The sequence below is a fragment of the Mycteria americana genome, chromosome 2, assembly GCF_035582795.1.
Source record: "Mycteria americana isolate JAX WOST 10 ecotype Jacksonville Zoo and Gardens chromosome 2, USCA_MyAme_1.0, whole genome shotgun sequence".
Classification (NCBI taxonomy): domain Eukaryota; kingdom Metazoa; phylum Chordata; class Aves; order Ciconiiformes; family Ciconiidae; genus Mycteria; species Mycteria americana.
The window spans coordinates 123,974,126-124,001,322 of NC_134366.1; the positions used below are offsets into that span (position 1 = coordinate 123,974,126).

The following is a 27,197-nucleotide window of genomic DNA, read 5'->3' on the forward strand; positions in this document are numbered from 1 at the left end:
TCTTCATTCATATCAATTATGGCATTTTATTCCTAATCAGCCTTTACTTTGTGCTGTCAAAGTCTATACTGTTTTCCTCTGTCTTCCTGACATCTTTTATGTAGCACCTTGGTGTATTATGCAAATCTAAAATTTATAAGGTTTGGATCATGAAGTTAAAAAACAACTAGCGAACATAAAAGACTTTGCAACAAATAAAGCTCACGTGAGCTGAAGTTATATACACAGGGAGAATTACTGTTTTTCAGCTAGTTCCCTTTTCTTTATAGTAACATTAAAATGTGGCTATTTACCTCCCCCGTCTGGTCAGATTTGGTAGTAGAATGTAAGCAGTATTTCATAAAGTAAAAAAGCATTTCTGAATTTTTTATGGTTTTTTTCTTTCAAAATTGTTGATAGCTTTTGCATGCAGTACATTTAAATAACATTCTTCTTACTTATGCTTTCTGTGTAAATATTACTTCCTTAACTACATGAATATTATTTATATCTGGTTTAAGATTTTTGTGCTCTAGCATTAGATGCTGGTTCCAGAAAGGCATCAGTAATTACCCCGTGTATTACCTTGCCCTGACAAGACAGAACAAAGAATTTGAATTCCCTGTAGTAATTTGGGCCACTTCATGACCTTCAGGGTTTTATTTTGCTTAATTGATTTGATTTCATTTGCTATCTGTAGTTCACAAAGACAGAACTGATGGACCAAAGGTTAGATTTAGTAACCATTTTAAATATCAAAGTTCATGCATTGCTGTGAAGAGTATCAGTTTGGGAGATGCCTCACCGTAAAGAACAGTGAGGTTTGGTGATGTACTAAAAGAAGACCCCACATATTTCACTAAACTCTACTATGCTGTTAGCCCTCGTTTGAAAGCTGTGGCTATGTATTTCACATCCTGCTTTAACAGAATGTTTATTTCAGACAGACAAAGAAAGTAATTAGCTGTTAAATACTCCTGAGCACCATATCAATTCAGCTAGTCTGTTATTAATTTAGTATACATAAACATGTTGGAGATTCATTAACCACATTTGTCTCCATTTCAATATAATAAGACTTACCACAAATATAACTGACAATGAAAGGAAATTACAGAGTCCTCAGAAATCTATCAGAGATGTCTACAGTCCAATCAGTTTTTGTGATTTATTCTTTGTGTCTTTTTATCTGGTATAGTTTCTTCCTGGCCCAATGGTAGGTTGCTAAACTCCTTCATATCAATGCTTTTATATGGATTATAGACAACAACAGTCATAAAAAATGTCAATAACAACTTTAAGTTATTTAACAAGAATGTGTATAGTCATGTAAACTCATTTGTTTAGCTAAGTCAAAACTAGCAACTTATAAAGGGCAAGCATTATATAGAGATTGCTATCAGAAAGTTAAAAAATGTCTTGTAGTGTCATAGCCCTCTCTAAATTTATAGGGCAATTTAGTATTAGGACGAACAGATGCAACACCATCTTTTCTAGGTCCTTGTAGATTAAAGCTTTCTGTTATGTTTTGGTCAGAAGGTAATTGTTTAAAAAAGTGTGTGTGTGTGTGTGTGTGTGTGTGTCCCTTTTAAAATTAAGTGGAATATGTGACTTCGCCTGATAAAATGTGCATTTTTGCCATGTTCTGAGACTGGGTATCTTCTTTTTATTATTGTTTCAAAAATAATTAAAGCAACTCTGTCCATTACACTGAAAACAAAGAAGCCTCACTGATCTTGGCAAAAATTACCTTTCCATTTATCAAATATGGAACAATCTTTAGTATTTATAATCTCACAACTGGAAAGATATATTTAGCTATACTGGTACTCAAACAACATCAGAGTAGAGGTCTATTTTATTTTTCCAATTACTATAGATTGGCTAAACTAAGCAAAAATTTTTTTTCAAACTTCCACCCCTGTAATCTGAACGTGGGGTTTAAGATTTTGGGCTCAGATAGCATCAATAGCATTGTTCATAAAGTTCTGATATGCATGTAAAAATATGCATGTTCTTAAATACTTCCAAATTCCAATTAATTAAAATTTAGGAGCCAAAATAGGAGTATGAAAACTAAGTATTTTCTTGAATCTAAATGTGGAACCAAATTTTGCCTTCTTACCATCTCTCTCATTTTTTGCCCTCAAGTTAAGGTCGTAGTTAATAGTAGCAATCTAATTTCCAATAGAACTACAAGCCCAAGAATACGTTCACGTAAGCATCCTAGGAATTACTGCTTTCACAGCAATCTATCCCATTTTCCTGCCCCAAGACGAGATTAATGTTGTCCAGGCCTAACCTTTCTTAGAGCTTCCAGTGAGGATGGCTCAATAAACTCCTCAGTGCTTAGCTTTTCCTCATAATTATCTGAATCTTCCTTCCTGTAATGTAAGGTAACATGTTGCTTCATCAGCACATTGTATTGTGCCCATCTTTTCAACAGCCAGTGTGTAAATAAAGGATGATGATCACACCACCACCCCTCTTTACTCAGGATGACTTACTTGTTGATGAATTCTCTGTAGCATCTGATTTGAATCTCTCAAACATCAGAATTAAATCTTTGTACTTCACATCCTTTCTACATCTGAGAGGGAGAAAAATGTAGTCTCTTCTCTGCAGCAATCTGTAGCGTATTAAGGATGCCTACCTCTCTCAGACTTCTCCTTAAACTAACAAACTCCTCCTCTCCAGTCTTTTCAGATGTCAGGCTTTCTAGATTTGTGATTGATTTAATTGCTTTAATCCAGACTTTAGTTAGCGCACATCCTTCTTGAAGTGTCTAAAATTGGACACAGAATTCCACCTAGGGTTTTAGTGGTCCCATACAAAGCAGGATTATTATCTCACGTGTCTTACATTACCTCACGTGTTTGGACATCCCGGCATGATGGTTCTCCTTTAAGCAAAAGCATGGCACTGTTGGTGAATGCTTAGCTTGGGATTCACTGTAACTCCCAAATCATGTCTGTGGAACTGCTGTGTAACCAGTAGTTCTCCACCCTGAATGTATGCAGTTGATAATACAGTGCTGGGTTTGTCTCTACTCAGTTGCATCCTGTGGTTTTTGTTGCCACCGCTTTTTGTTTTTAGAACGTGTCCCCTGTTTGTCAAAATCATTCTTAACTCTACTCCTGTTCTCCAGAGCAGGTGCAGATTATCCCAGCTTTTGAGAAAGGGGGAAACAAATCTTGCCTTGAATTCTTCACAACTAAGTCAGTATAAAAACACATTGGAAGAAAACATATGAACTGCAAACTGCAAAAAAAGGTGACACCCATACTTTGCACTCAAGCAAAAAGAGATCTTTACTGATCAGTGCTGTCTTTAAAAGAGATACATAAAACTTGTCAATGTTAAATAAATGAACTGCATTTCTGTAACTGTAATGAAAACTGCATGGAACACCATGATTTTTCTTCAATCCTTTTAGAGGAAATTATGTAGTTATAAGAATGCCAATCGCTCATTTTGAGTGACATAACTGCAAGGTAAAAATGACTATATCTGTAAAATCATCATTGAAATATAACTGCTTATACACTTTATTTTTAAAATAGGATGTCATGAGTAAGGGAAAAATACCACCTGACAAGTGTAATCTTGATTCGGTGGCAACACATGACAGAAGTAGATTTTGTAATGATTAATTAATGCTACATCTTGACCTGGTTATTTGGGGTTACTTACTGTAGGAATATGTTGAGTTTCCTTTACTTGGGGCAGCAATTAAACCTAACCTGGAAACAGAGAGATCACTCAGGATCACTCATTCTTTCAGAAACACACCAAGAATGGTTCAGGGGAACAGCATTGCAGCACACCCGGGATGAAAAAGAGCAGAAAGAGCGACTGCTCAAATAGTTAGTTGGGAGTGATGTAGCTATGGTTTGGTGTCTGAAGATCTGTTTGGGCCATGGGATAGTCCTGCCCTGAGGTACACTGTTTGTACGTAAGAAAGACGGGCCACAGGAAGAGAAGGCAGCGGGTGCTGAGACGCGCAGGGTAAGCACAGCCACTGCTGACAGAACCGGAGCTAAGGGGCAGGGCAGGGAGGCCCATGGCAGTGCCTCACACAGAAGCAGCTGATACGTGGACGCTTCGCCAACTCGGCCTCGGGCCGGACGCTACCGGCCCTGGCCAGGCCCGCAGGGCAGGAGGGGTCCCGGCCCTGCGCTGCCCTGAGGGCGGGTGAGCAGAGCCCGGCTCTCCCGTTCGGAATCTGCGAGTCCCTCCGTGCAGCCGTCTCCGCCCTTTCGATCCTCTCGCCAGTTGGGATCCGGGCTCCGGGACGCAACAGCAACCGCACGGCCACACCGGGCAAAGAGGGACGGGACGGGCCAGGCCCGGCCCCACGGCGACCGACACGGACAGCGATTCAGCCAAGCCCTGACAGCTGCTTAGCACCAGCGCGCCACTGAGAAGCACTGCGCATGCGCTCGCCCGTCGACGAGGCGGGGGTGCTGGTGGAGGGAAGGGCAGGCAGCTTCACCGCCACTAGTACGCAAAATCTCTCTTCGGCGCATGCGCACACAGCCCTGCGCCGTGCAGTCGCCTGCCTTTCCCCTCCTCACTCTCTCCCTTCAGGTACCGATGGCGGCGAGTGACGCGGAAACGGCCCAGCAACAAGTGAGCGGCGGTGGGGATGAGGAGGGCTATGGGGAGCAGCGGGTGTGCGCCCGGGGTGTCGCGGTCCCCGCGGGTCGGGCCGCGCCGGGCCGCGGTGTCCCCGGGCAAGCAGTATGAGCGCCGCGTCGAAAGCCGTGGCTTTAGGTGACTTCTGGTGAACCCCGGCCTTGTGAGGAACTCCGTGCCCATGGGCCGCCGTGCTGTCCAAGTGGCAGCACGGTTGTCTTTGTTCAGGCACCAACGGGTGACTGCACATTTGCACTGAACAGCCATTTCAGGTGTCTGGTTTCTAGGTGGAAGGTCGCTGTCCGGTTTTTACGGGAATTTGCTGGATAAATTTATTCAGTCTCAGTAAGAACTAGTGCCAAGGCCTTGGGGGGTTTTCTCCTAATGAGAGATGACCCAGCTAGGAGTGGCACTGGTTGGGAGTTGCAGGGATGTGTTGTAGCTGCTCCATGTCACTTTACTCACCTTGTCACTGCTGAGAATTACAGGATTATGCACAGAAATTTGAAAGCTGGTGTGTGCACAGAAGAACTGAGCAAAGTTTACTTATGCTGTGAATTGGGACAGGATCCCCAATATTTATGGCCTTCCAGTGTCCTGAGTCTTATCATGTTTGTAAATAAGCTGTAGAAGAGCAAGACTTAAAACTGTGATTGGCACACCAGGTTGTGGGCTTTGGGGGGATTTATTTATTTTTGCATAATGCTTTTTCTAGATTGATGAAATTGAGGCCCTTTCATCCATATATGGTGAAGATTGGTGTGTTGTTGATGAAGATGAAAAAATCTATTGCATTAAGATTAATGATTGTCTGGATCAACCAAAATGGACCCTCTGTCTGCAGGTATAGTGGTGTTAAGGAGTTTGGCACAGAATTTGCAGTTGGACAGATACAGGCAAAATCTTGTGCCTGCACGAAACCCTTTTAAATAGGATTCATTATCTACTCAGATGGATTAAGGAGCTTTTGGATTGGAATCTGTGATAGACTTTTCAGTTTCCATGCCTGACAAAAACTAATTTCAGTGTTATTCTCCAAAGACTGATTTTTAAAATATTTTTTACATTGGCTTTGTGTAGGACACCCCAGTGACTCTGCTGCAATTCCTTCTAGATGTACTTTCTGGAAAGTGTGGAGACAAAACGAAATTCAGATCAACTTATCTGAATAACTTGCTACTTTATGTTTACAGAACTGAAAACAGTAAGTTTACTTAGTGGAAGAAACACTGAAGTGTCTACTTATGGAAGTGCAGTGCCACTTAAACAAGTCCAGTAACCATGTATGCAGCTCCTTTCAAATTTCTTCTGCACTTTATTTTGCATGACACTTCATCCATAAAAATTGCACCATGGAATATAATATTTGTATGCATTGCCACTATTGGAATCCTAAATACAGATATTCAGGTTTTCTTGTCATTCTGTAACAACATAACCAACTCTTTTCTTCATTTGTAGCACTGATTGTAGTCCTAGTGCTTGACATCAGAGTCCATCAGTAAAACTCAGCTAGCTGAGAGGAATAGTCCAGTGAATACTTATCCTGAATTTCTTTCAGGTGATTTTGCCACCAGGATATCCAACTTCAGAGCCACCTATTTATCAACTAAAGTAAGTGAAGTTTTCTTTCAAACATTTGTATTTCTTCTCTGAATTACCACTGTTAATTGTTTACAGTGTAAGTTGAAGTTTAGTTAAGATGACTCCTTGAATTAAACTATACCGAGGATGGAGGATGTTTCCAGCAAGAATATTCTATTCTTTCTCCCGAGTTAGCCTCATGGAGCTCCCTGTGACAGTTTGCTGTCTTCCTTCAACTCTAATTCTTGCAGCATTATTTTGTGGCAAGGCAGCAGTTAGACTGTGGAGGTATGGTGGCTGCTGCCCATTGTGTTGGACAGTGGTGTCTCATCGCTTCCTTGGGTGTACTCCTCTTGTCTGGATCCTTGTTTCAGATTGCAAGGCATGCTTTTCATCTGAGCACAGACTCTTGTTAGGGTGGAGCCATGGCATGTGCCATATTCCTGTTTTCCTTCCCTGCACTCCCCTTGTCTCCTGATGTGTAAACGAGATGTGAATGGAGACGCGTAAACTGGGTCCCTGATTTGGATGATAGAGGGGACCTGCAGGGCATGACACACAGCATAATCTACTGAGTTTTGGTCAGCAGTATTGACAAGGCAATACAAAATAGTGCTGGTAAACTTGAGGCAAAGTTTATAGTTTAACATGAGACCAGGAGGATACAGGTACAGAACTGAAGGGTCATTCTAAGTATAATAGGTACTATGGTGCTGAAGGAGTTGGGAAGGTAAACTAATAATACATAAGGTGGCTCTGGAGTGACAATGGCCTACCATGAAAAACGAGGCCAGCTTTCTTTTCTGAGGTAAAAGAAAAGGCAGCCCAAGTTAGGAGTCTTGAAGGAGAACTGGGTGATCATGTTTTTACCAAGATATTTACAACTGGAATCTTGTTAAGTGGGAATGATTGACAATGTTTTATTTTCAAGGTATTTATCACATTTATTTTAAAATGAATGTTTGTTCAGTTGTTGGAATCAGTGTATGGACACAATTTTCATTGTACTTCTTTTTATTCTAGTGCCCCTTGGCTTCGAGGACAAGATTATATGGAACTAGCAAATAGCTTGGAAGAAATATATATGTAAGTTAGAGACTCTGGAATATAGTAAACGGAGACAATGTATTTTCATTTTCATGCCCTCCTCAATGTATGCTTTTGAAGTACCTGCATGAACTAGTAGTTGTGAAGTGATTGCTGCAATAGCCATAAAACAGTGTTTCTTTTATAAATCTAACAGTTAAAGATGCCATGTATTTACTAAGCATTTTGCAAGAAGAAATTGTGTTAATTTCTGACAAATTTCTTTTATATTGTTTAAACCTGGTGTTCTATAAGGATAGAAGTCTTTATTTTGACTCCCTTTAGAATCTATGAGATTGCTTATGAATTGGTGCTATGAAGTATGAGATTTCTGCACTTACTCTGCATTTGAATGTTAAACTGCATGATGTGAAAACATTTGTTCGTGTCTTAGAGTGTAAGTGGCAAAACAGTTTTTCTTAAAAGATAGCTAAGGGATAAGTAGGTTTTAAAACAAATTAAACACGTGTAGAATCTATTAACTAGAATCTGTCACATAGCGGAGTGTTTATTATCACAGTGTGCAGCTAACAGCAACGCATCATGAATGCATGAGAATAAACGGAACATTTAGAAATACTCAAATTACGTGTTTTTGAATTGCTGTGAAATTGGGGTAGTAAATGTAGTAATTTTAGATGGTTTATTTAATTCTTTCCGATCCCAAAGATAATATAAACTGCATGAAATGAAAACATGTCACAAGGAAGCACAGTCATGCCCAAAATACTGAAATCTGAACATCTTGCATAAGAAATGTTTTTTAATGCCATAAAATAAGGAAGAGAGCACGTAGTTTGCGTGAGGGTTTTTTATCTAATTACTCAGTTACTTTGATTAACTGGGTTTCTTATCTAATTAAGCAATAGATAATTTAAGCAAGTAAAATTGAATTTGAAGTGTTAAAAATGCACACGGATTTTAGGTGAAGAGTTCTGTGGGATCATATTAACTGCAGTTGTTCAGTGCAGCGAAAAGGACAGAGATTGTCCTTAACTCTGTCCAGATTCACAGGATTTCCTGGAGTCTCTACCAGAGGTAGAGCTGCTGTAGGTGGTTCTTCAAATGTCCTGAGCATCTGGTGCAAGTTGCCACGTGAGGGCTGTGAGGAGAAATAGCATGGTTGTTGAGCACTTTTTTCTTTTTTTTTTTTTCTTTTCTTTCCCCCTGCAGTCTTGTAGGCTGTTAAGTTGTGCTAACTAAATCAATCCCTTGCAGCTCTGTTCTGTCTATATTAGTTGCTGTTCAGAGCCCTCTCTAGTCTCCTCTCATTTTTGTTTGTTCAGCAGGAAATGAATGCGTTTGTACTTCAGGCCATATATGTCATTTTAGACTGTTTTAAAACCTTGTGGAGTAGTTACTGATATGCACAGTGTTTGTGACAGCCTTTTATCTATCTGATGTCTAAATAGTTGTCAGGTAAACAGACGTACTCTGCATTGTTTACAATGCATGTTTTACCAGGTTTCAGGTCCCGCAGTCTAAACCAATGTGAACTATACTGTCTGTCACTGTCTTCTCAAGGAGGTGGAATAAGCAGATAATAAGAGATCACAAGTCTGTTTTGGGAGACCCAGGGTTCTTAGAAGTTAAAAATGTAGCAAATATTTGGATTTTTTTTTTTTTTCTCCAGATATTCTTCTGGTAAGACTTTTATTCAATACAAAGCTTTGTTTCATGACTTAGACACAAGTGACAAGAAAAATAGCAACATAGAAAGGTAACCTTTGAGACTAAGTTTAATTTGTGAATAGGCAGAAACTGAATTTGGGTTATAGCTGAAGAAATTGCTATTCACTTGCGCACAACAGAGGAATCTTATTCATTGTCTAATCTCTCTCATTCCATCATGAAAACAAATACAGTTCTTCATGTATTAAAGTAGTGCTTCTGTATGATAAGAAGCAGCATGAAATCAGGGCATTGAATTGTTCTGGAGTCTGTCCATATTTTGAAGACAGAGCTACAAGGTTATTAATTCCTTATTTTTGCTTGAATATTTTTCTTAAAATATGTATATTTGTTTGAATTTCTGATCGCATTCAGGATTAGTGCTGTATACATTAAGCAAAGTAAGAGTTTAAGAATGTAATTCTGTCACTGATATGTACTTATGTGGTGCCCCAGATGGTGGCAGTAAGAATAAAATTAATGAGAAAGCACGAGTTACCTACAACTCTAAATCTTTAGTTTTGTTTTTGAGACAAACATGCACAGTTCATAAACGTATTAAAACATAATTACAAAGGCAACTTTTCAGGACGCCATTTTAAATATATTTTGGTTTGTTTGGCCTGCTGCACATTAAGGCAGCGTTTCTTAACTCTGAATATGCACATAAAAAACATGTTCATCCCATCCTCCCCCAGTACCTTAATACACACCTGTGTGTGCCCTCTGACTAAGGACTCTAGACCTAAATCCTTACCTCCCTGTCCTATAGGACTGCTTGTTACCCAAACTAGCATATAAGTCCAATGCCCCACTGTGTCTACTGCCACTGACCTACTATCACAGTCCACCAAGATCAACCTCTGCTGTGTGTGCACTGACTGCTTGAGGGGAAGGAGAAGTGGTGCAGTTCCAGGGAAGAGCCTCCCTCCCAAACATGAAGGGAAAGAGTCCCCTACAGCCACAGAGCAGCTGAAGGAGCTCACCACTGGTGGTACAGTACTTTTTGTAGAGAAAACTGATCCAGAGCAAGCTCTAAGGCTAGACATCCTGGCTTAGTATTTTTTTTAAAATACTGAGCACTGTCCAACTTACTCTTCTCACAGTTGCTTTCCCTTTCTTTAGTGGACAGAAAGTTTCCGTCAGTTGCCTGTTTTTGTCCAGCATTGGTGCTTTTAATGTTAAAAAAAAAAGTAAAAAAAAAAAAAAAAAGGCAAGCCACAGAGAGTATATAACTATGCAGATATGTGTTTCACTCGGTGAACTACTGAGACCGAACTTTCCACAAGCCTAAGCTCTTTATCTCACTAGATCATATTGTTCTATTTCTGCATGTCTGAGATCTGTATGTTATTTGGTGTACTTCCCAAGTGAAATCCGTGAAAATAATACTTCATTCACTGTGAGTTTTAACTTCCAGACAGAACCTTGGTGAAAGTATACTTTATTTATGGGTGGAGAAGATACGAGAAGTTCTCACAGAAAAGGCACAGACATCAGATCCAGGTACTTCAGAAAATACACAGGTTTTTCAGTTTACTTCTTGTTCAACTGCAGAGTAAGATTTCATTACAAGTTAAAGCTTTATGCCCAGTTTTGTATTGTATGTACATAACAGAAAACGACAGTCTCCAGTGTCATGGCTTATTGTTTTACAGTGATAGCTTCCCTTTTCAAAAAGCAGAAGGGAAAAAAAGGAAGGAGCTGGCCTCAGTGAACTAGAACAAGGTCCTCAGTTCTCTCAGGAATTAAATTACTTGCATGAAAGCAGAGTACTGCACATAGATACATTATGCATTGTCTTCTGTTCTGCAAAGGAATCATTCGTATCAGTAATTAATTTCTGGTGTTGAGTGTACTCTTGGAGGATTGGAATTAGCCTCAAGAGAAGATAAACTTCAGTGGAATATGCAGACAAATGACCAAGTATTCCATCTTAATTGAATTTTACTATATTGGGATGAAAAGTACATCATCCCTAGAGTTGCAGTGATTCTTCTGCTGTTACTCTTATAGTGATACAGTTTGTGTAAATTCGCAGTTGTTCTTTCAAAAAGTGGTGGGGTTTTTTTGATTTTTTTTTTGTGCATTAAAATGCTAAACTGCTATGAAATGCGTGAGTGACATGCCTGCATGCACTTGTGGTAAAAGGAGATAGAAGTATTTTTGTGTGTCATGGACGTTAGCTTAGTCCTGTGAGAAATAAAAGACTGAAGAGGAAGAAAAATTATATTTTCAGTGCTCCTTCATGATAAGATCTAGTTTTAGTCTTTCAATAAACGCATATTTTGTTGCTACATCACAGACATTTTAAAAAGTCGTTTTTCATTGACATATGACTAAAGGAGTGGATACTGAGAAGTGAAAATTTTACTGACAATGTTGGAAGTTTGTTGGATATTTTGACAGCAACCTTGTGGCTTCTACTTAATACATCTAATGATTTTTCTAGGCCTTTTGAACATGCTATATTACCCCTCCGCTTTTTTATTGAAAATACCTATGTTATAAAAAACTGCATCATCACCACATCATGAGCTCTCTAAATAGGAAACTAGATTGTGATATATTAACTTGTCTGTATGGTAGATTCCCTCTAAATCCAGTTGTGAGAGCACTAACTGTGTGTGATATTTACTCTTTTGCTATTGACTATTTTTTTTTTATGTCCTATGCATGAAGGAAAATAGGATTTTTGGAATCCCAGAGTGCTTGAAACATGCCCAGAGAGATGTTTCAAGTATAATGATTTTATAACCTCATGAAGTAGCATTGAACAACAGCTCTATGTTTTTCCCCAAATGACCAGTAAATGACTGGAGTTCTTGTGAAACATCAGATTATTTTGGTCTCTAAATTCAGATTAAATTAATAGTGGCATTGTAAATGTTTAATGGAAATAGTAAACATTATTGTTCTTTTCTTCTTAGAAATACTGTTAATTAGCATTGAAACAAAAGATACTATGCAAGGATCCCATAGCATGAGTATTGTATTCCTAATTCTAAGCAAGATTTTAGTTAATACTGGACTAAGAATTTCTGGGTTTTGTTGTAATTAATGTTACTGTTCTGCATTTCATAATTATTAGTGGCAAACTGATTTGAACTGAAAAGCCAGAGATTTTTGAGAAAAAGAATTTGAAATTTTGTCTTACTTGTCTCACAAAAAATGTGTAATAAATTCTACTACTTGTATCTTAATAGAACCAGATATTAAGAAAACCAGTGAAGAAGTTGATGAAGATCATGGAGATGATTTTCTCCTAGACTATCAGGCCATTCAGGAAGATCCAATTAAAATGTTAAATTACATTACATCTGAAAGTCAAGAAGGTAAGAAATACGCCCTTGTTAATTCTGATGAAATAATTTAGAAGAGAGAGGCCTTAAGATTCTGGTTTTCTACTCGGCTTTTGAGTAAAATTAATAACATTAAAATTATAATAAAGATTATACATTTTTTTAACAGTTGTAAAAAAACAGTTGTAAAAAAACCACAACATATTTTTGGTGGTTCTGTATGTCATCTTGTGTACTTAACTTCAACAAATCCCTTTTCTGAAGTCGAGACATTCTTTACTTATGTAGCTGTATACATTGTTTCAGTACCCTTAAAAGAAAACAAACACTTCCTTGTTTGTGATCAGTAGATGAAGAAATGCCATCCATACATCATGGAAACCCAATCACAGATCGAAGAAGTACTTTCCAGGCACATCTGGCTCCTGTGGTGACACCCAGACAAGTTAGTAGAGATCAATTCTACTCTTTTTGTCTGCACTTTGAGCTTGATAAAATGTTACTGAGATATTTGGGATTAGCTGAATATGTCTGTCTGTCTTTGCATCTTTGTGTGCTGTTGTCTGAGTAGTCATCAGTTTCTCGCTTTCACTATCGGTTAAATGGCTCTCAGTATCAGCTCTGCAGTGCTTCCTGCTGTTCTATTAGATGTAAGAGAATAGGAACATCGAAATTTGACTTTTGGATGTTGGCAGGTTTATTGTATGATATTTGGAAGCTACTGAGTCTGCCATGTGTTACTTGGAAAATGAAGTAAAATGAGTTTATAAATGTTTTCCCTCCTTCAGAAAGGAATTCTATTGAAAAATACACTTGGATAATGCATGAGTAAATCTTTATCTAGACCTAAGTGAGAGGGGTAAGCGTGCTTCTAGACTTGTATTTGCCTACAACTAGAAAAAATGTCTGCACTAGTTACTGTCTCTTACTGGAATCAGTGGTGAATGTAGACCTAGACAGAGTGTTAGACAAGGGCAGCTACATTTTGTTTCCTATCGTGCTTCCCCTCTTTCGGCAGTTTAACACAAGGTAAAGAAAGTATCCTTGTGTTTAGTATTACTGATTTTTTTTTTTCATCCTCTGTGGAATTTGTCCAGTTGCTTCTTGCACCAGAATTAACTTTCAGAATCAACAACATTGTATGAAAATATGCTTTCCGGTGTTTGCTGTGAATCAGTCACTCATAACTTTGCTGCACCTTTCTGATTTCTCTGTGCAGTTTGGATTTTTATAAACATCTATCATGTTTTATAGACCTGAGGTTTCTGTTTTCCAGGCTCAAGAGCCCCAGTCTATTTTGGTGCATTGTAGATGTAGGCTGTTCTGTACATGTAATGTATGCTCTAACCTTTTTAAGATGCACACTGGAACTACGCACAACACTGAAGATGCAATCACTCCAAGGATTTATAGAGTGGTGTAAAGAGTTTTCTGTTTTCCATGTTCTTTTCCTAGTAATACCTTTCAGTTTACTTTTTCTGACCTCCGCTAAGAACTGAGTGGTGTTCTCATAGAAATGTCTGTTATAACCCCAAGATCTCTTTTTGCAAATGCTAATAACTAGTTTGGAGTCACTTTGTATGTCACTCTGCATCTATTAACATCAATCTCCTTTGATGATCCCTGTTTAGTGTGGAAACTACTGATCTACTCGTCTTTTCTTGTCATTAACTGAGAGTTAAACCTTGAGAGGATTTTCCTCTTTCCTTTTATCCAATCCTAGCTTTTATTTTAAGAATTTTTGGTAAGGGATCTTGTCAAATGCCTTTTGAAATTCCAGGTAAGCTAGATCAACTACATGCTCAGTGACTCTGAAAGAATGTTGATAGATTGACAGAGTTTTGAGGCATATTTCTCTATACAAAAGCTGTAACATTTTAAGCTGTCTGTGGTTTTTTTTTTGTTTTACTTCACCTCCATTAGTTTGCCTAGTATGGACAATAAGACTTGTTGGTCTTTAGTTCCCTACATCCTTCCTGGAGTACTTTTGAAATGTTGGTATCACATCAGTCACCTTCTGCTGCGGAAACAGTTTTAACTGGTAGGTTAGCTATAGCTCAACAGCTTCATACTCCAATTTTCTTTAAACTTTTAAATAAATATGATCTGGTTTTGCTGATTTGTTTCTATTCATTTTATCAGCTTGCTCAACCTTATTCTGTGGTTAGGCTCCGCTATATCATCCTTGCCTGACCTTTTAAGTTCATAAATACTGTATATTCATTTAGGTTTTTGTGCTACGGCTGTATCTTCAAGTGATTCTTTTATATATATTATATTTATCTGCTGGCAGTACAGATCTCTGGTAAGCTTCAGCTTCTTGTGTGTTTGAGGAAAAAAAATTACCATTAATTTTATTTTTACACCTTCAAAAATGTGCTATGCTTTTCACATTTGTCATCTATCTTATTTTTCTCTATTTGCATACAACTTGAGCTTTTTTGAACACACTTTCAGCTTTTTTGAGCTGTTCTTTTACTGCTTGCAAGGTGAAAGTAATTTTATTCATTAGGTTAATGTGGAATAACTCAGTGTTTTAAAATACTCAGTACATTACCATTTTCATTAAAGTAGGACTGCACTTCAGGGGCTTTCTTAGCTGTGCTCAGTCCCTATGAACTGTAAGTCCCTATGAACTGTGTTGCTTTAGAAAGGGAAGAAATTGGAATCGTTTGCTTAATGTCCTTTTCTCATTTTAAAAAAACTCTCGCTCTTTGATCATGATTTATGAGTAAGATTGTTCCTACTTACGAGGAAGTCTGTACCCACAGACATGGGTTTGCAAAAGGGCAGGTCTGTGTCAAGAAATAGTACTCACTTAAAGCAAGTTAGTAATTTCCCTTTTGCATGCAAAAACATTCTTAATTTCTTCTTTTAGGGCTTTTTTTTAAAAGACAACATATACTCAATAAATGTAGGAATTTCCAGTCAAGACTTATTGGTATGTGTTTAGTATAAAAATAGAGCAACTCCCGAAGTGTCAAATCCATCTTGTTTCACAGAGTCTTGCTGTACAGTGTGAGGTGATTGGTCTTTAGACTGCAGGGAAGCTTTACTGTGGTATGGACTAATTTTTCTGAAAGCAAGCCAAAAGCGGTGAGGAATGAGGTAAACACCTGTAGTGAAAGCTAGCTTCTTTACCAGCTGAAGAGATTAGTGTGTTCCCATAATACTTCATCTGCATAATCTATATGCTGCAATGGTATTCATCGATATTTTAAGACAGTACACAGATTGCTGTGTAAATTCCTTTATTGAATATATTTAATAGTGGAACTTAACTTCTAATGTAGTTTTCAATGATAGCCGGAGTAATACTGTAGTTGCCTATGTAACAGAATATACCATAAACCTTATGAGGCAAAGAAAGTGATAGGCATATTTCAGGTAGCAGGCTATATTTGGTACCATTGCTTTTCCTTGTCTCAATTTGGCTTATTCTGACATTTAAAATGTATGTGGTTCTTGGACTTGACATTGATTTAGTAAGATGGGACTAAGAACTGATGTGTTGTTTAAGCATCTTGTGTCTTTTATGAGCAGGTGCCTCATTGACACGTAGAGAATTACATCCCTTAATTCCCTAAAGCAGGAATAATAGAGGGGAACAGGAGGAAAAAAAGGCTCAGGAGCTACAACAGGAAAAAGGATAAACTATTGCTTAGCTGTTAAGATGTCTGTCTTGGAGGTTCATTGCTAATACAGACACATAATGAATCTTTAAGGTATATTTTTAGGAGCCTGGTAGCTGACAAATAACTAACGTCAAAGGTGATGATCATTTCATATGCTTTGTACCGTAAGTCCATGTATTGAAATGTATTTATGAAAGTGTATTAAGTAATATAAGTTGACTTTCTTCAATATTCCCCTTTAGGGAAAAACAAGGGAGAAAACAGGTGTCTGTAGCAATGTTCTCCATTAATAATAGGAGTTTTTTAATTGAGGTATCTTGTATTTGAGGTGATTTTTGTAAGTTGAATTTCTTCCAGGAGAATTGGAAATAGCACAGTATAGCTAAGACAGATATTAAATATGTATATTGATTACTCCTCAGAGACATTTTTCTTTGGAGTGGAAGGCAATTTACTTACCAAGCATGTTTTCCCAAGCTTTCTCAACTTCAGTAAAGTTTTGCTCAAAGTAATAGTAATTTTGTGTTATGTACTAAAACAATGTCTTGATTAAGGCTCTTCTTTTTGCTAGATCAAATTGGAAAGTGTTGAACAATTGCTAGCTTATTTAATTAGAAGATGAAGTGATATTGATAAATGTTTTGTATTTGGTACTTCTTAGGAGCAGAGGTGGGAATATCTGTTTTCTGGGAAATAGTGACACTTTCCGACCCATAATAGAACATATTTTTTTATTATTATTCTTTCTGTGAAATGGAAACTCTGAAAAAAAGTATGTTTGAGGAAAAAGGAAAAACTCGAAATGTAGCAGAGCTTTCTAAACATCAGATGTTTTTATGAAATAGGTAAAAGCAGTGTGTAATGGGAAAACGTATATCAAGTTGTGTTATATTCCAGCTTAATGTTATAGTTTAAAAAGTAAGCAGGTGTAATTGATATTTAATATCAATTAAAAATGCTTTCTAGATCTTACTGTTTCTGTTGTTTAGTAAAGCAATTTGACATTTCTACATCTTCAGCAATAACATGAATGTACACCATGTACAAATTCAAGGAACAGCTGTTTTCAGTATCCCAGAAAAATGGTTTGAAACTAGCATGAGGGTACTGAGAAGCTGCTTCTTGACTTATCACACTGAATATTTAATTCATTTAATGTCAAAGTGTAAAACTTTCATTATAGTATTAAGGAGATGTTTGTTTAGCAGTGATATTGAGACGGTGTGTATGAAATCCCCATTATAAAAGGAAGCTTATTTCTGTTTTTTTAAAGGTAAAGAGAGTTCTTGAAAAATTGTACGAGAATAAGAAAATTGCGAGTGCTACCCACAACATATATGCATACAGGTGAGAGATGAATAGTGATTTTTTTTTTTCCAGTGTTCTTTGACAAATAAGTGCAGGACATGAGAAAAGTAAAATCCATCAAAGAAATTCCTTGCTATTAAATCTTTATTGGGAGTAGGTTTCTTATTTGTGTGGTAAACGTTTTAGGCTCTATTTTGAATTTGAGGTCAAGAAAGTAGAACATACAGTAGGAAATATGTTAAGATAGTAAAGCAGCATTAGAAATAAAAAAAGACTAAAAGTGGATTTGAACATATGTTGTTATACTTTGTGTAGTATTGTGAGCATGGAAATGCTATATCATCCTGAACTAAATGTGTTTTACTTGGGCAAAGTAACTTTTTTTCCCCCAACCGTATATTTAGAAATAGCTGAAAATTTTTAATTGAAATTTTGAGCTGAAACAGGAAGCCTGATGCAGACTTCTGGCATATGAAATTACAGCTGAAATACAAGAAACTTGAGGGAAAATGAGAAACAAATGAGTTTTGCCATGGTCTGTTTCTGGCAACTTTTGTGAACATAGCTAATGTGAAATGAATTGGTCTCAGTCCAGATGGTGATGTAGGTTTTCTGAGGAATGTGACAGTAAAAAGAGCCCCTTTCATTACTGGAGGAACCAGTCATCTGAAAAAGCATGTATAGACACTGATCCATTCATGCATGTCCTGGCGTGATCCTAATGAAACGTGAAATGAGAGCGTGAAAGCTTACTTCACCAAAAAGTCTACCTAAGTAAAAGGTTTCTGTAAAGAGGGGATTTCTGTTGTTGCTGCTGCTGATCTGGCTTCTTTCACTCGTACTATCTAAATACACTTCAAAAAAGCAACAGAAACGTACTTACTGCTTCATATTTGTCATCTAGTACCACAAGCCTCTTTGTCCTTGTGTCACGTGCGTATTAACTAAGTTCGGAAGTTACAAAATCAGTTGGTAACAAACAGTAGACCTCTGAACATTACTTCTGGAAAATTAGACCTGGGCAGCTGTCCTTTATGTGAAAAAATACACCCCAAAGTTTCCTGGAGTGTCCTCTGAGGAAGGAGTTGGCATGGAGAATCTGAAGACAGATTTCAGTCATAGTTTCACGCTGCTGTTGAAATATAGACCTAATTAATTATTCATAATATTTTTGTCTGAGTTCTTCTAACTTGTGGGTGTGTACCATAATTTGAACCTATATCTGATAGAGTTGGTTTCAGCTAGGCATAATTATTAGGCTAAAAACCTAAGGAGTTTTCTTATTAGGGACTTTATACTGGTAGTGAGTCTGGAGTTAACCTGAAGTAGCTAAAGTCTATGTAAAAGCTTCTCAAAACTTGTTCTACTGTACAGATAAATATTTGTGGTTTACCCAAGCCTCATCCTGTTTTCATGTAAATGTCCTTAGTAGAGAAATAGAATTGATACACATGCGTGTGAAAGATTCCTGACACTTCATTAATCAAGTCACAATATTAGTTGATTGACATTTTTTGAATCTATTTTATGTTAGTTTTTTTCTTTTCAAGAATATACTGTGAAGATAAGCAGACATTCTTACAGGATTGTGAAGATGATGGGGAGACAGCAGCAGGTGGACGTCTTCTTCATCTTATGCAGGTTATAGAAATTAATCTTTGACTTCTGGAAGTCTTGAACAGATTTTAAAAATCACTACAATGTAAATAAACTTGTAGACGATTATTTTAATTCTTACTCTGCTCCTAGCCAATGTCGTCGTTTAACCCCAGCCAGCAACCAAGCACCACACAGCCGCTCACTCACTCCCCCCCGCGGTGGGATCGGGGAGAGAATTGGAAGAGTAAAAGTAAGAAAACTCGTGGGTTGAGATAAGAACAGTTTAATAATTGAAATAAAATAAAGTATAATAATAATAATATACAAAGCAAGGGATGCACTACGCGATTGTTCATCATCCGCCGACTGATCCCAGCCAGTCCCCGAGCAACGGTCACTCCCCTGGCCAACTCCCCCCAATTTATATACTGAACATGATGTCATATAGTATGGTATATCCCTTTGGTATATCCCTGACCTTATGGGTCAGCTGTCCTGGCTGTGCCCCCTCCAAGCTTCTTGTGCACCTGGCAGAGCATGGGAAGCTGAAAAGTCCTTGACCAGTGTAAGCACTACTTAGCAACAACTAAAACATCAGTGTGTTATCAACATTATTCTCATACTAAATCCAAAACACAGCACTATACCAGCTACTAGGAAGAAAATTAACTCTATCCCAGCTGAAACCAGGATAGCCAAATAGATGATTACTTTCTTAAGGGTGAAAGAAAAAACACAGACTGTTGCATGCATGTAGTAAATTGGGATTTCCAAGTCTTGGATCATAGAAATAAGTAGTATTTCATAGGTGGTAGTAATAGTTTGAACGGTTTAAAAGAGAAATAAGTTTTGATTCCTCTGCTTTCTATGTGATGTAAGGTATATAGAAAATGAAGACTGGAAGAAGCTGATTGACAGAATGTAACAGCTGACCTGTGCACAGCCTTTAATTCAGTTTCCTCAAATATTCTTAATAAAAAGACACTTATATTTGAACTTGCAGAGTAGAGCTTCAAATGCAAAAGGTACTGGGAGTGAAGGAGTTAAATTGTTTTGATCATTTAATCTGTTTCTTTGTGCTGTTTCCATTTCTGGGTCCTTAGCCCTCATACTCACATGTATGTTAGTTTTCAAGTGTTGAAATAATATTCCCTCAGCAAAGTTGCTACTAAATGTGAATTGAGATTGATAAATTTTGATTCACTGGCATGATGCAAGCCTTAATAAAACCATAAATAAAATACCATAACTACAGGGGACAGCTGGGTACATCTTACAGCTAAGTGACTTGAAGCACTGCATATCAGTACACTAATTACTGGTTTTAATTTTGATTTTTAGATTGATGTCTCCTTCAAAACAAAGGTTTTCTTTTCCCATCATTTGCTTGCTTGCATATTCTGTTGCTTAATGTGTTATACTCTTAATTCTGGAGACTGTTTTAAAGGGTTTTTTTTTATTTCAAAGCTTTCTTTTTTTTCTGAAAAAAAGACGATGGAAATATTTTTACATTTTCATTTAGAACTTTTTGAAACTTCCTAAGAACTCAAATCTGACTTGGGAAGGAAAACTTACTTTATGTAATGTATGCAAGTATATGTGGTAAGTGTGAAAACATTATTGTAATAAAAATAATGTAAAGAAACAACTTTGCAGTTACTGCACCTCAATTTGTTCTGAGCTTATAATCTTTTTCTCAGCATGTTAATGTATACTTTTGAAAGTTGTCAGAATTACAGTGTCTAGGCACTTAACATTCCATAAAAATCCAGTTTAGAAAGTGACATGAAGTTTCCCCTTTCAAATGTGAATGTGTCTAAATCATATGGATCATCTCTCCATCTGTAGTCCTGGTTACTGGGAATATTTTTGTTTTGGAAGAGTACTGCTGTAGGGATCAGAAAAGTGCAATTTTCACCCGTAGCAAAAGATTAAAATAGTTTATGGACTGATTTCTAGAAGTTCATAGGTCTTGTCATTTTTGTGTTATAAGCACTTATGACATATGATATGGGCATGAAAATTAGGTGGTTTAATACACTTATTGTTGTTATAGTTCTTATTTTGCAATAGAAATCTTATCTCATTTCAGATAAACCTAGCACTTTCCGGTTACAAGAAACTGTATTTTAGATTAATTCTTTCAAACTTAGAGTTAAAAAATTTCCCAACTATGTTTGGCATCCTGTTTACTGTGAACAGTTGCTATACATAGACTTTATGGCCGATGTGTGAATGTAGAGTAGAAGATGCCTGTCACAAAACCTGCCCCAGTGCTTCTTTATTTTTTAATTTTTTTTTTACATTATCCTTTTCATTTTAAAATTCTAAGAATACGATGATAGAATCTTCTAATAGTATTGTTCAAATTAGTCATATATATATATATATTTTTTTTTTTTCCCCCTTAATGGAGTGTCCTGGTTTCGGCTGGGATAGAATTAATTTTCTTCCTAGTAGCTGGTATAGTGCTGTTTTGGATTTAGTATGATAATAATGTGATAACACACTGATGTTTTAGCTATTGCTAAGTAGTGCTTACACTGGTCAAGGACTTTTCAGCTTCCCATGCTCTGCCAGGTGCACAAGAAGCTGGGAGGGGGCACAGCCAAGATAGTTGATCCAAACTGGCCAAAGGGCTATTCCATACCATATGGCGTCATGCTCCACTGGGGTGGGGGGGGTGGGAGGGGTGAGCCAGTGGCTGTGTGGTGCTTACTTGCTGACTGAAGTTAAACCACCACATGGAGATGGTGAATGGTTTTTAACATGCTTTACTGATAGCTAGATCTTAAGAGCTGTTTCTTACCTCCACCAAACCACCCTGATGTCTTGCAGACCACAGTGTTTTTGCTCAGCCTTATGCAAATAAAGCTGTGCTTGCTCTGTCTGGCTCCAAGCCATCTGTATGCATTAGTGTAGTACTGCGCAGGACTTGAGAGAAAGCTGCTTATAAGTAAAGACCTTCCACAGAGATTTCAGATGCCTTAGTTTGAGGGACAAATTTGGGATCATGGTCACTAATCATGCAAGACTAATTTGAGCAAAAATGCTAACTGGTGGTTGTCACTACATCTTTCCATGCAGTAATGTGTATCTTATATTTTGACAAGATCACAGAATCACAGAATCGTATAGGTTGGAAAAGACCTTTAAGATCATCAAGTCCAGCCATAAACCTAACACTACCGAGACCACCACTACACTGTGTCCCTAAGCGCCTCATCCAAACGTCTTTTAAATACTTCCAGGGATGGTGACTCAACCACTTCACTGGGCAGCCTGTTCCAATGCTTGACAACCCTTTCAGTGAAGTAAAATTTCCTAATATCCAGTCTAAACCTCCCCTGGTGCAACTTGAGGCCATTTCCTCTCGTCCTATCACTTGTTACCTGGGAGAAGAGACCAACACCCACCTCGCTACACCCTCCTTTCAGGTAGTTGTAGAGAGCGATAAGGTCTCCCCTCAGCCTCCTTTTCTCCAGGCTAAACAGCCCCAGTTCCCTCAGCCGCTCCCCATAAGCCTTGTGCTCCAGACCCTTCACCAGCTTCGTTGCCCTTCTCTGGACACGCCCCAGCACTTCAATGTCTCTTGTAGTGAGGGGCCCAAAACTGAACACTGCATTTGAGGTGTGGCCTCACCAGTGCTGAGTACAGGGGGAGAATCACTTCCCTAGTCCTGCTGGCCACGCTATTTCTGATACAAGCCAGGATGCCATTGGCTTTCTTGGCCACCTGGGCACACTGCTGGCTCATATTCAGGCGGCTGTTAACCAACACGCCCAGGTCTTTTCCGCGAGGCAGCTTTCCAGCCACTCTTCCCCAAGCCTGTAGCGTTGCATGGGGTTGCTGTGGTCCAAGTGCAGGACCTTGCACTTGGCCTTGTTGAACCTCATACAATTGACCTCGGCCCATCGATCCAGCCTGTCCAGATCCCTCTGCAGAGCCTTCCTACCCTCAAGCAGATCAACACTCCCACACAACTTGGTGTCATCTGCAAACTTACTGAGGGTGCACTCGATCCCTTCGTCCAGATGATTGATAAAGATATTAAACAGAACTGGCCCCAACACAGAGCCCTGGGGAACACCAGTTGTGACCGGCCGCCAACTGGAGTAAACTCCATTCACCACTACTCTTTGGGCCCGGCCATCCAGCCAGTTCTTTACCCAGTGAAGAGTACACCCATCCAAGCCATGAACAGCCAGTTTCTCCACGAGAATGCTGTGGGAAACTGTGTCAAAGGCAAAGATGTGTGTTTCTCTCTGATACTTAGTCAGTTGGCATTCCCTGTGTTACTAATGTTTGCTGATGATGGGGAGATCTTGAGGACAGAATTGCTGTAAGGCGGAATAAATGCTAGTTTTCAAGTCTAGTTAAATCACATTTAGATTTTGTGAAAAGTAAAGCTGTTGAAGGCCTTCTTGCCTTTAATTGCAGTAAAATAAATCATCACTTCTGTTTAACTCTCTATTTGATTTTGTCTTTAAAAAGTCTTAAAAAAGCTATATAAAGGTTGTTTAGTTCCTTTCAATCCTAATTGCTAATACAATTATTTCATGTTGTGTGAACTTTATATATGCCTTTTTTAATTCAGAAAGCAACTGCTTCGTTGTAAGGGACTAAGACTCAAGCCTGGAAAATGCAGAGGTTTTTATGTACTATCCAGGTGCTGTTGCTAAGTCCTGCACATGGCAACAGCACTAGCTTATGGCATTTTAGGTATCCATACGTATGGCTGTCCCCTGGCTGTTAAGAGCCTCATCCACCAACACTTCCAAAAATGTGGATTGACAATCTGCTTAGTGACAGATGTTCTCTGGAAATAATAATTCCTCATATCAAATAATAATGAATGTAACTCAGTAATTTTCCCTTTAAGTAATGCCTGAAGCCTTTGACACATGAATGAGCAACTGTAGTGCACACGAGATAGCTTTGTGCCCTTTCTGAGGGATGTATTGACTCATTTTACTTTGAATTTACCTTTGGGTAGGAGCTTGGAGAGGGAAACTTACAACAACTGCTGACTTGTCATTATTTGTTACCCTCTGATAACAACATATGTGTGACACAGACCTGACTGTAAGCTCTTCTTAAAAATGCAAGACTTTTTTATGTTTAAAATAGGTGTCAACAGTAAAACCAGTTCAAGTAAAAAATAACAACAATTATTTAAATTAAATAAATAACAATTTTCTTTCTTTTTTCTTTTCTCTTTTTTTTTTTTTTAAAAAACAGATTTTGAATGTCCGCAATGTGTTAGTTGTGGTATCCCGCTGGTATGGAGGTATTCTCTTAGGACCAGATCGTTTTAAACATATAAACAATTGTGCAAGAAACATACTTGTGGAATACAACTACGTACATTCAGTGGTAAGTTTCTGCCACTTAGAATGAAGGCATTTGTATGTGAACTTGTGTAAATTGTAACTTTGTAACTGTTAGATGACACCAGAAGAAAAGTAATACTACCTGGTGTCATCCTCTGGTTGCTTTGATGCACTGATAGTAGGCATAGGATCAGTGCAAAGACTCCCAAAGAACTTTGAAAGAAGTTAGTGACCTGGTTTGTAAGTGTGAGGTGTGCAATAGAAGGGTGGCAGCCGTTGAGGACATTGGTCCAGAACACAAATTTGAGGGTTGCGGGAGGATGGGAAGGGGAAGTGCCTCTTTCTGTGTGTTTAGAAAACTGGAAGCTGCTGCTTCTCATGCTTACCTGTGCCACCAGTTCTTGTGTGTAGGCAGACTGAGGTTGGGAATCACTGTAACTAGTAGGCATTTTAAAAGTTGAAAGCTTTATTAGACCCAAAGAAGTTTTCAGAATTATAGATGGTAGAGACCATTTAAAAAAAATCTAGACTGGAAGAATTCAAACAAAGTAACATTGACTATTACAGAAAAGATTAAGGGAAAATGTTTCAAGGGAGCTTAAATAACTCAGGAGACAAAGTTCCAAATGTCTTTAAATGGCATTTTACTTCTTAAGGGACTTAGGTCATTCAGTCATGTAATATTCTTGGTTTTCAACATTTCTTTTCTTCATCCTCAGAACAGCGTATTAGATATGTCTACGTATGTTATAGTATGTAATTGCTAACAATAGAAAGTTTAAGACAGTAGGAAATACTAATGGATACTTGAAAAAGTGTGCAACTGTTAGTTTTTCTTCTTATATGAAAGTGTCTAAGATTGCTGCGGCTGAAAGCTGAGCATTCTTCCCCATTCCTGCCCCTGCACTTTTCAGTTATTTGCTTTTTGCGTTTTAGAGGTGCTTGTATATACTTATTGATTTACTTTCTTAGCAGTTTATCAATGTTCTCTTATTTGAAAGCATTGCTCATAAAATAAAAGGAAACTAACAAGACTTTTAAGCATTAACCCTCAAGAGAAGGCTTAGTACCAAAAATGACTTTTTTTTTTCTTTTTTTCTATTTTTAACAACTTAAGTTGGGCTGTATTTCTTTATTGTGTATTAAGAAACTTATTTTGTTACCAGTGTCCATCAGAAAAATAACAGATGGAACTTATGGTAATTATTATTCTAGTACCATAGATGTAGCTCTTGGAAAAAGTATTCTTTTAGCTAACTCTCTTCAGAATAACAGAATTCAAACATCCTGATAGGGTCCGTTTCCCTACCATGTGCAAGAGGTAGAAGGGAGAAGATTAAAAAGTCCCAGGTTCTGTCAGGTATAGTGGCAGATTCCTTCACCATTTTGGGGAGTGCTTGCGATGAATGCCTACTTGTCCTGTTTTTGGCTGGGTAGAGTTAATTTTCTTCCTAGTAGCTGGTATAGTGCTGTGTTTTGGATTTAGTATGAGAATAATGTTGATAACACACTGATGTTTTAGTTGTTGCTAAGTAGTGCTTACACTGGTCAAGGACTTTTCAGCTTCCCATGCTCTGCCAGGTGCACAAGAAGCTGGGAGGGGACACAGCCAAGACAGCTGATCCAAACTGGCCAAAGGGCTACTCCATACCATATGATGTTATGCTCAGTATAGAAACTGGGGGGAGTTGGCCGGGGGGCAGCGATCGCTGCTTGGGGACTGGCTGGGATCGGTCGGTGGGTGGTGAGTGGCTGCATCACTTGTTTTTTTTCCTGGGTTTTGTTCCTCTCTTGCTCTCTTGTATTTTTCCTTTTCATTACAATTTATTATTATCTCCCCCCCCCCCCCCCCAACTGTTCTTATCTCAACCCACAAGTTTTCTTACTTTTGCTCTTCAGATTCTCTCCCCCATCCCACCAGGGGGGAGGGTGAGTGAGTGGCTGTGTGGGGCTTCAGTTGCTGACTGAAGCTAAACCACGACACTACTGAAGAGAAGTCTTGTTTTTCAGAATTGCCAGTCAGAGTAAGCTGTATATTACAATGTTGATCCAGCAAGACTGGCAATTTTTTTTTTTCCTGGTGTAGGTTTGTTTCACTTAGGGAAGTGGTTTTAACATACTTGTGTACAGTATATCTCTTGATAAGGTCACATCTACACTAGAAGCAGTTTTGCAGTATAGTTTAGATGTATTCCTATACTGGTAACCTCTTCCTTGAGTGGAAATAGCTTAAATTATTTCTACATTATTATTATTCTGTTGGCATACCTGTGTCTATAATTTTATCATTGCTGAAGGCAGAAGTTTCTAAATAGCAAGATGAGCAGACAAATTAATGAAAGCGAGTGGTTAAATACTATACAACTCAAACTTTTGTAAATCCCAGTGAACTATGAACATTGTTCATATTAAAAATAATTCTCATGGGTGACCTTCAGAGAATGCTCACAGTATATAAGAATGTTGATTAAATTTTGAAATGCTTGTTTTTCATTTCAGGAAGAGTCATCTAAACAAGCAGGAAAGAGCAAAAAGATAAGGAAGGACAACAAGAAGAGAACAGAACACTAATTTACTTTTTAAAACTATAAAATATTATTTTGTACATATTTATACAAAGAAAACATGAACACTATTGCCTTATCCAGTACAACAGACATTTTGTATTCAAAAGAGAATTCAGTAAAGCTATAGATATATTTTCATCTTGTTCTGTGATTTCTTCTGCTGTTGTGAAGTAGAGCTTAAGCACAAGTTTTATGTATTCTTACACATTTCAGCTCCTTGCTTTGAGGGCATTGTAACACCTGGAACCGTTTCCCCATCCCACCCCCTCCCACCGAACGATTTTTAAATGATTTAATTTAAAATGTGGATTACTTCTGCATTCCTGGGTTCGAACTCAAGCACCTATCTTGTATTAGTAATTGAATTCCCTAGTTTGTTGTATTGAGGGTGAGACTGGAATCATTCACAGACAAGGTCACTTGCAGAGTTTTAGGTTTTCTATACCTAAAAGGAAAGTGTGTGGCCCAGTGCTGTATGGCCTTGGAGAGCCTGGT

General features: G+C 38.0%; 1 protein-coding gene across 3 annotated transcripts; it reads left to right on the forward strand.

Annotated features, from left to right (window-relative positions):
• The first annotated feature begins 4,513 nt into the window (after positions 1-4,513).
• Positions 4,514-26,836, forward strand: IMPACT (impact RWD domain protein). 3 transcript variants are annotated; one of them, XM_075494513.1, is made up of 11 exons: positions 4,514-4,611; positions 5,333-5,461; positions 6,179-6,231; positions 7,225-7,287; positions 10,379-10,464; positions 12,165-12,293; positions 12,608-12,705; positions 17,169-17,242; positions 18,754-18,844; positions 24,044-24,178; positions 26,635-26,836. In XM_075494513.1, the coding sequence occupies exons 1-11, from the start codon at positions 4,576-4,578 to the stop codon at positions 26,704-26,706; spliced, it is 966 nt and encodes a 321-aa protein (XP_075350628.1). In that variant the 5' UTR covers positions 4,514-4,575; the 3' UTR covers positions 26,707-26,836. The 3 variants fall into 3 exon arrangements, with proteins under 3 accessions (XP_075350628.1, XP_075350629.1, XP_075350630.1); XM_075494514.1 differs by having other exon boundaries at positions 12,611-12,705; XM_075494515.1 differs by lacking the exon at positions 5,333-5,461.
• Positions 26,837-27,197: the final 361 nt, after the last annotated feature.

Coding starts and splice junctions, on each gene's coding strand:
- IMPACT (XM_075494513.1), top strand. CDS start 4,576: ATGGCGGCGAGTGACGCGGAAACGGCCCAGCAACAA. Junction 5,462..6,178: donor AATGGACCCTCTGTCTGCAG/GTATAGTGGTGT, acceptor AATTTCTTTCAG/GTGATTTTGCCACCAGGATA. Junction 10,465..12,164: donor GGCACAGACATCAGATCCAG/GTACTTCAGAAA, acceptor GTATCTTAATAG/AACCAGATATTAAGAAAACC.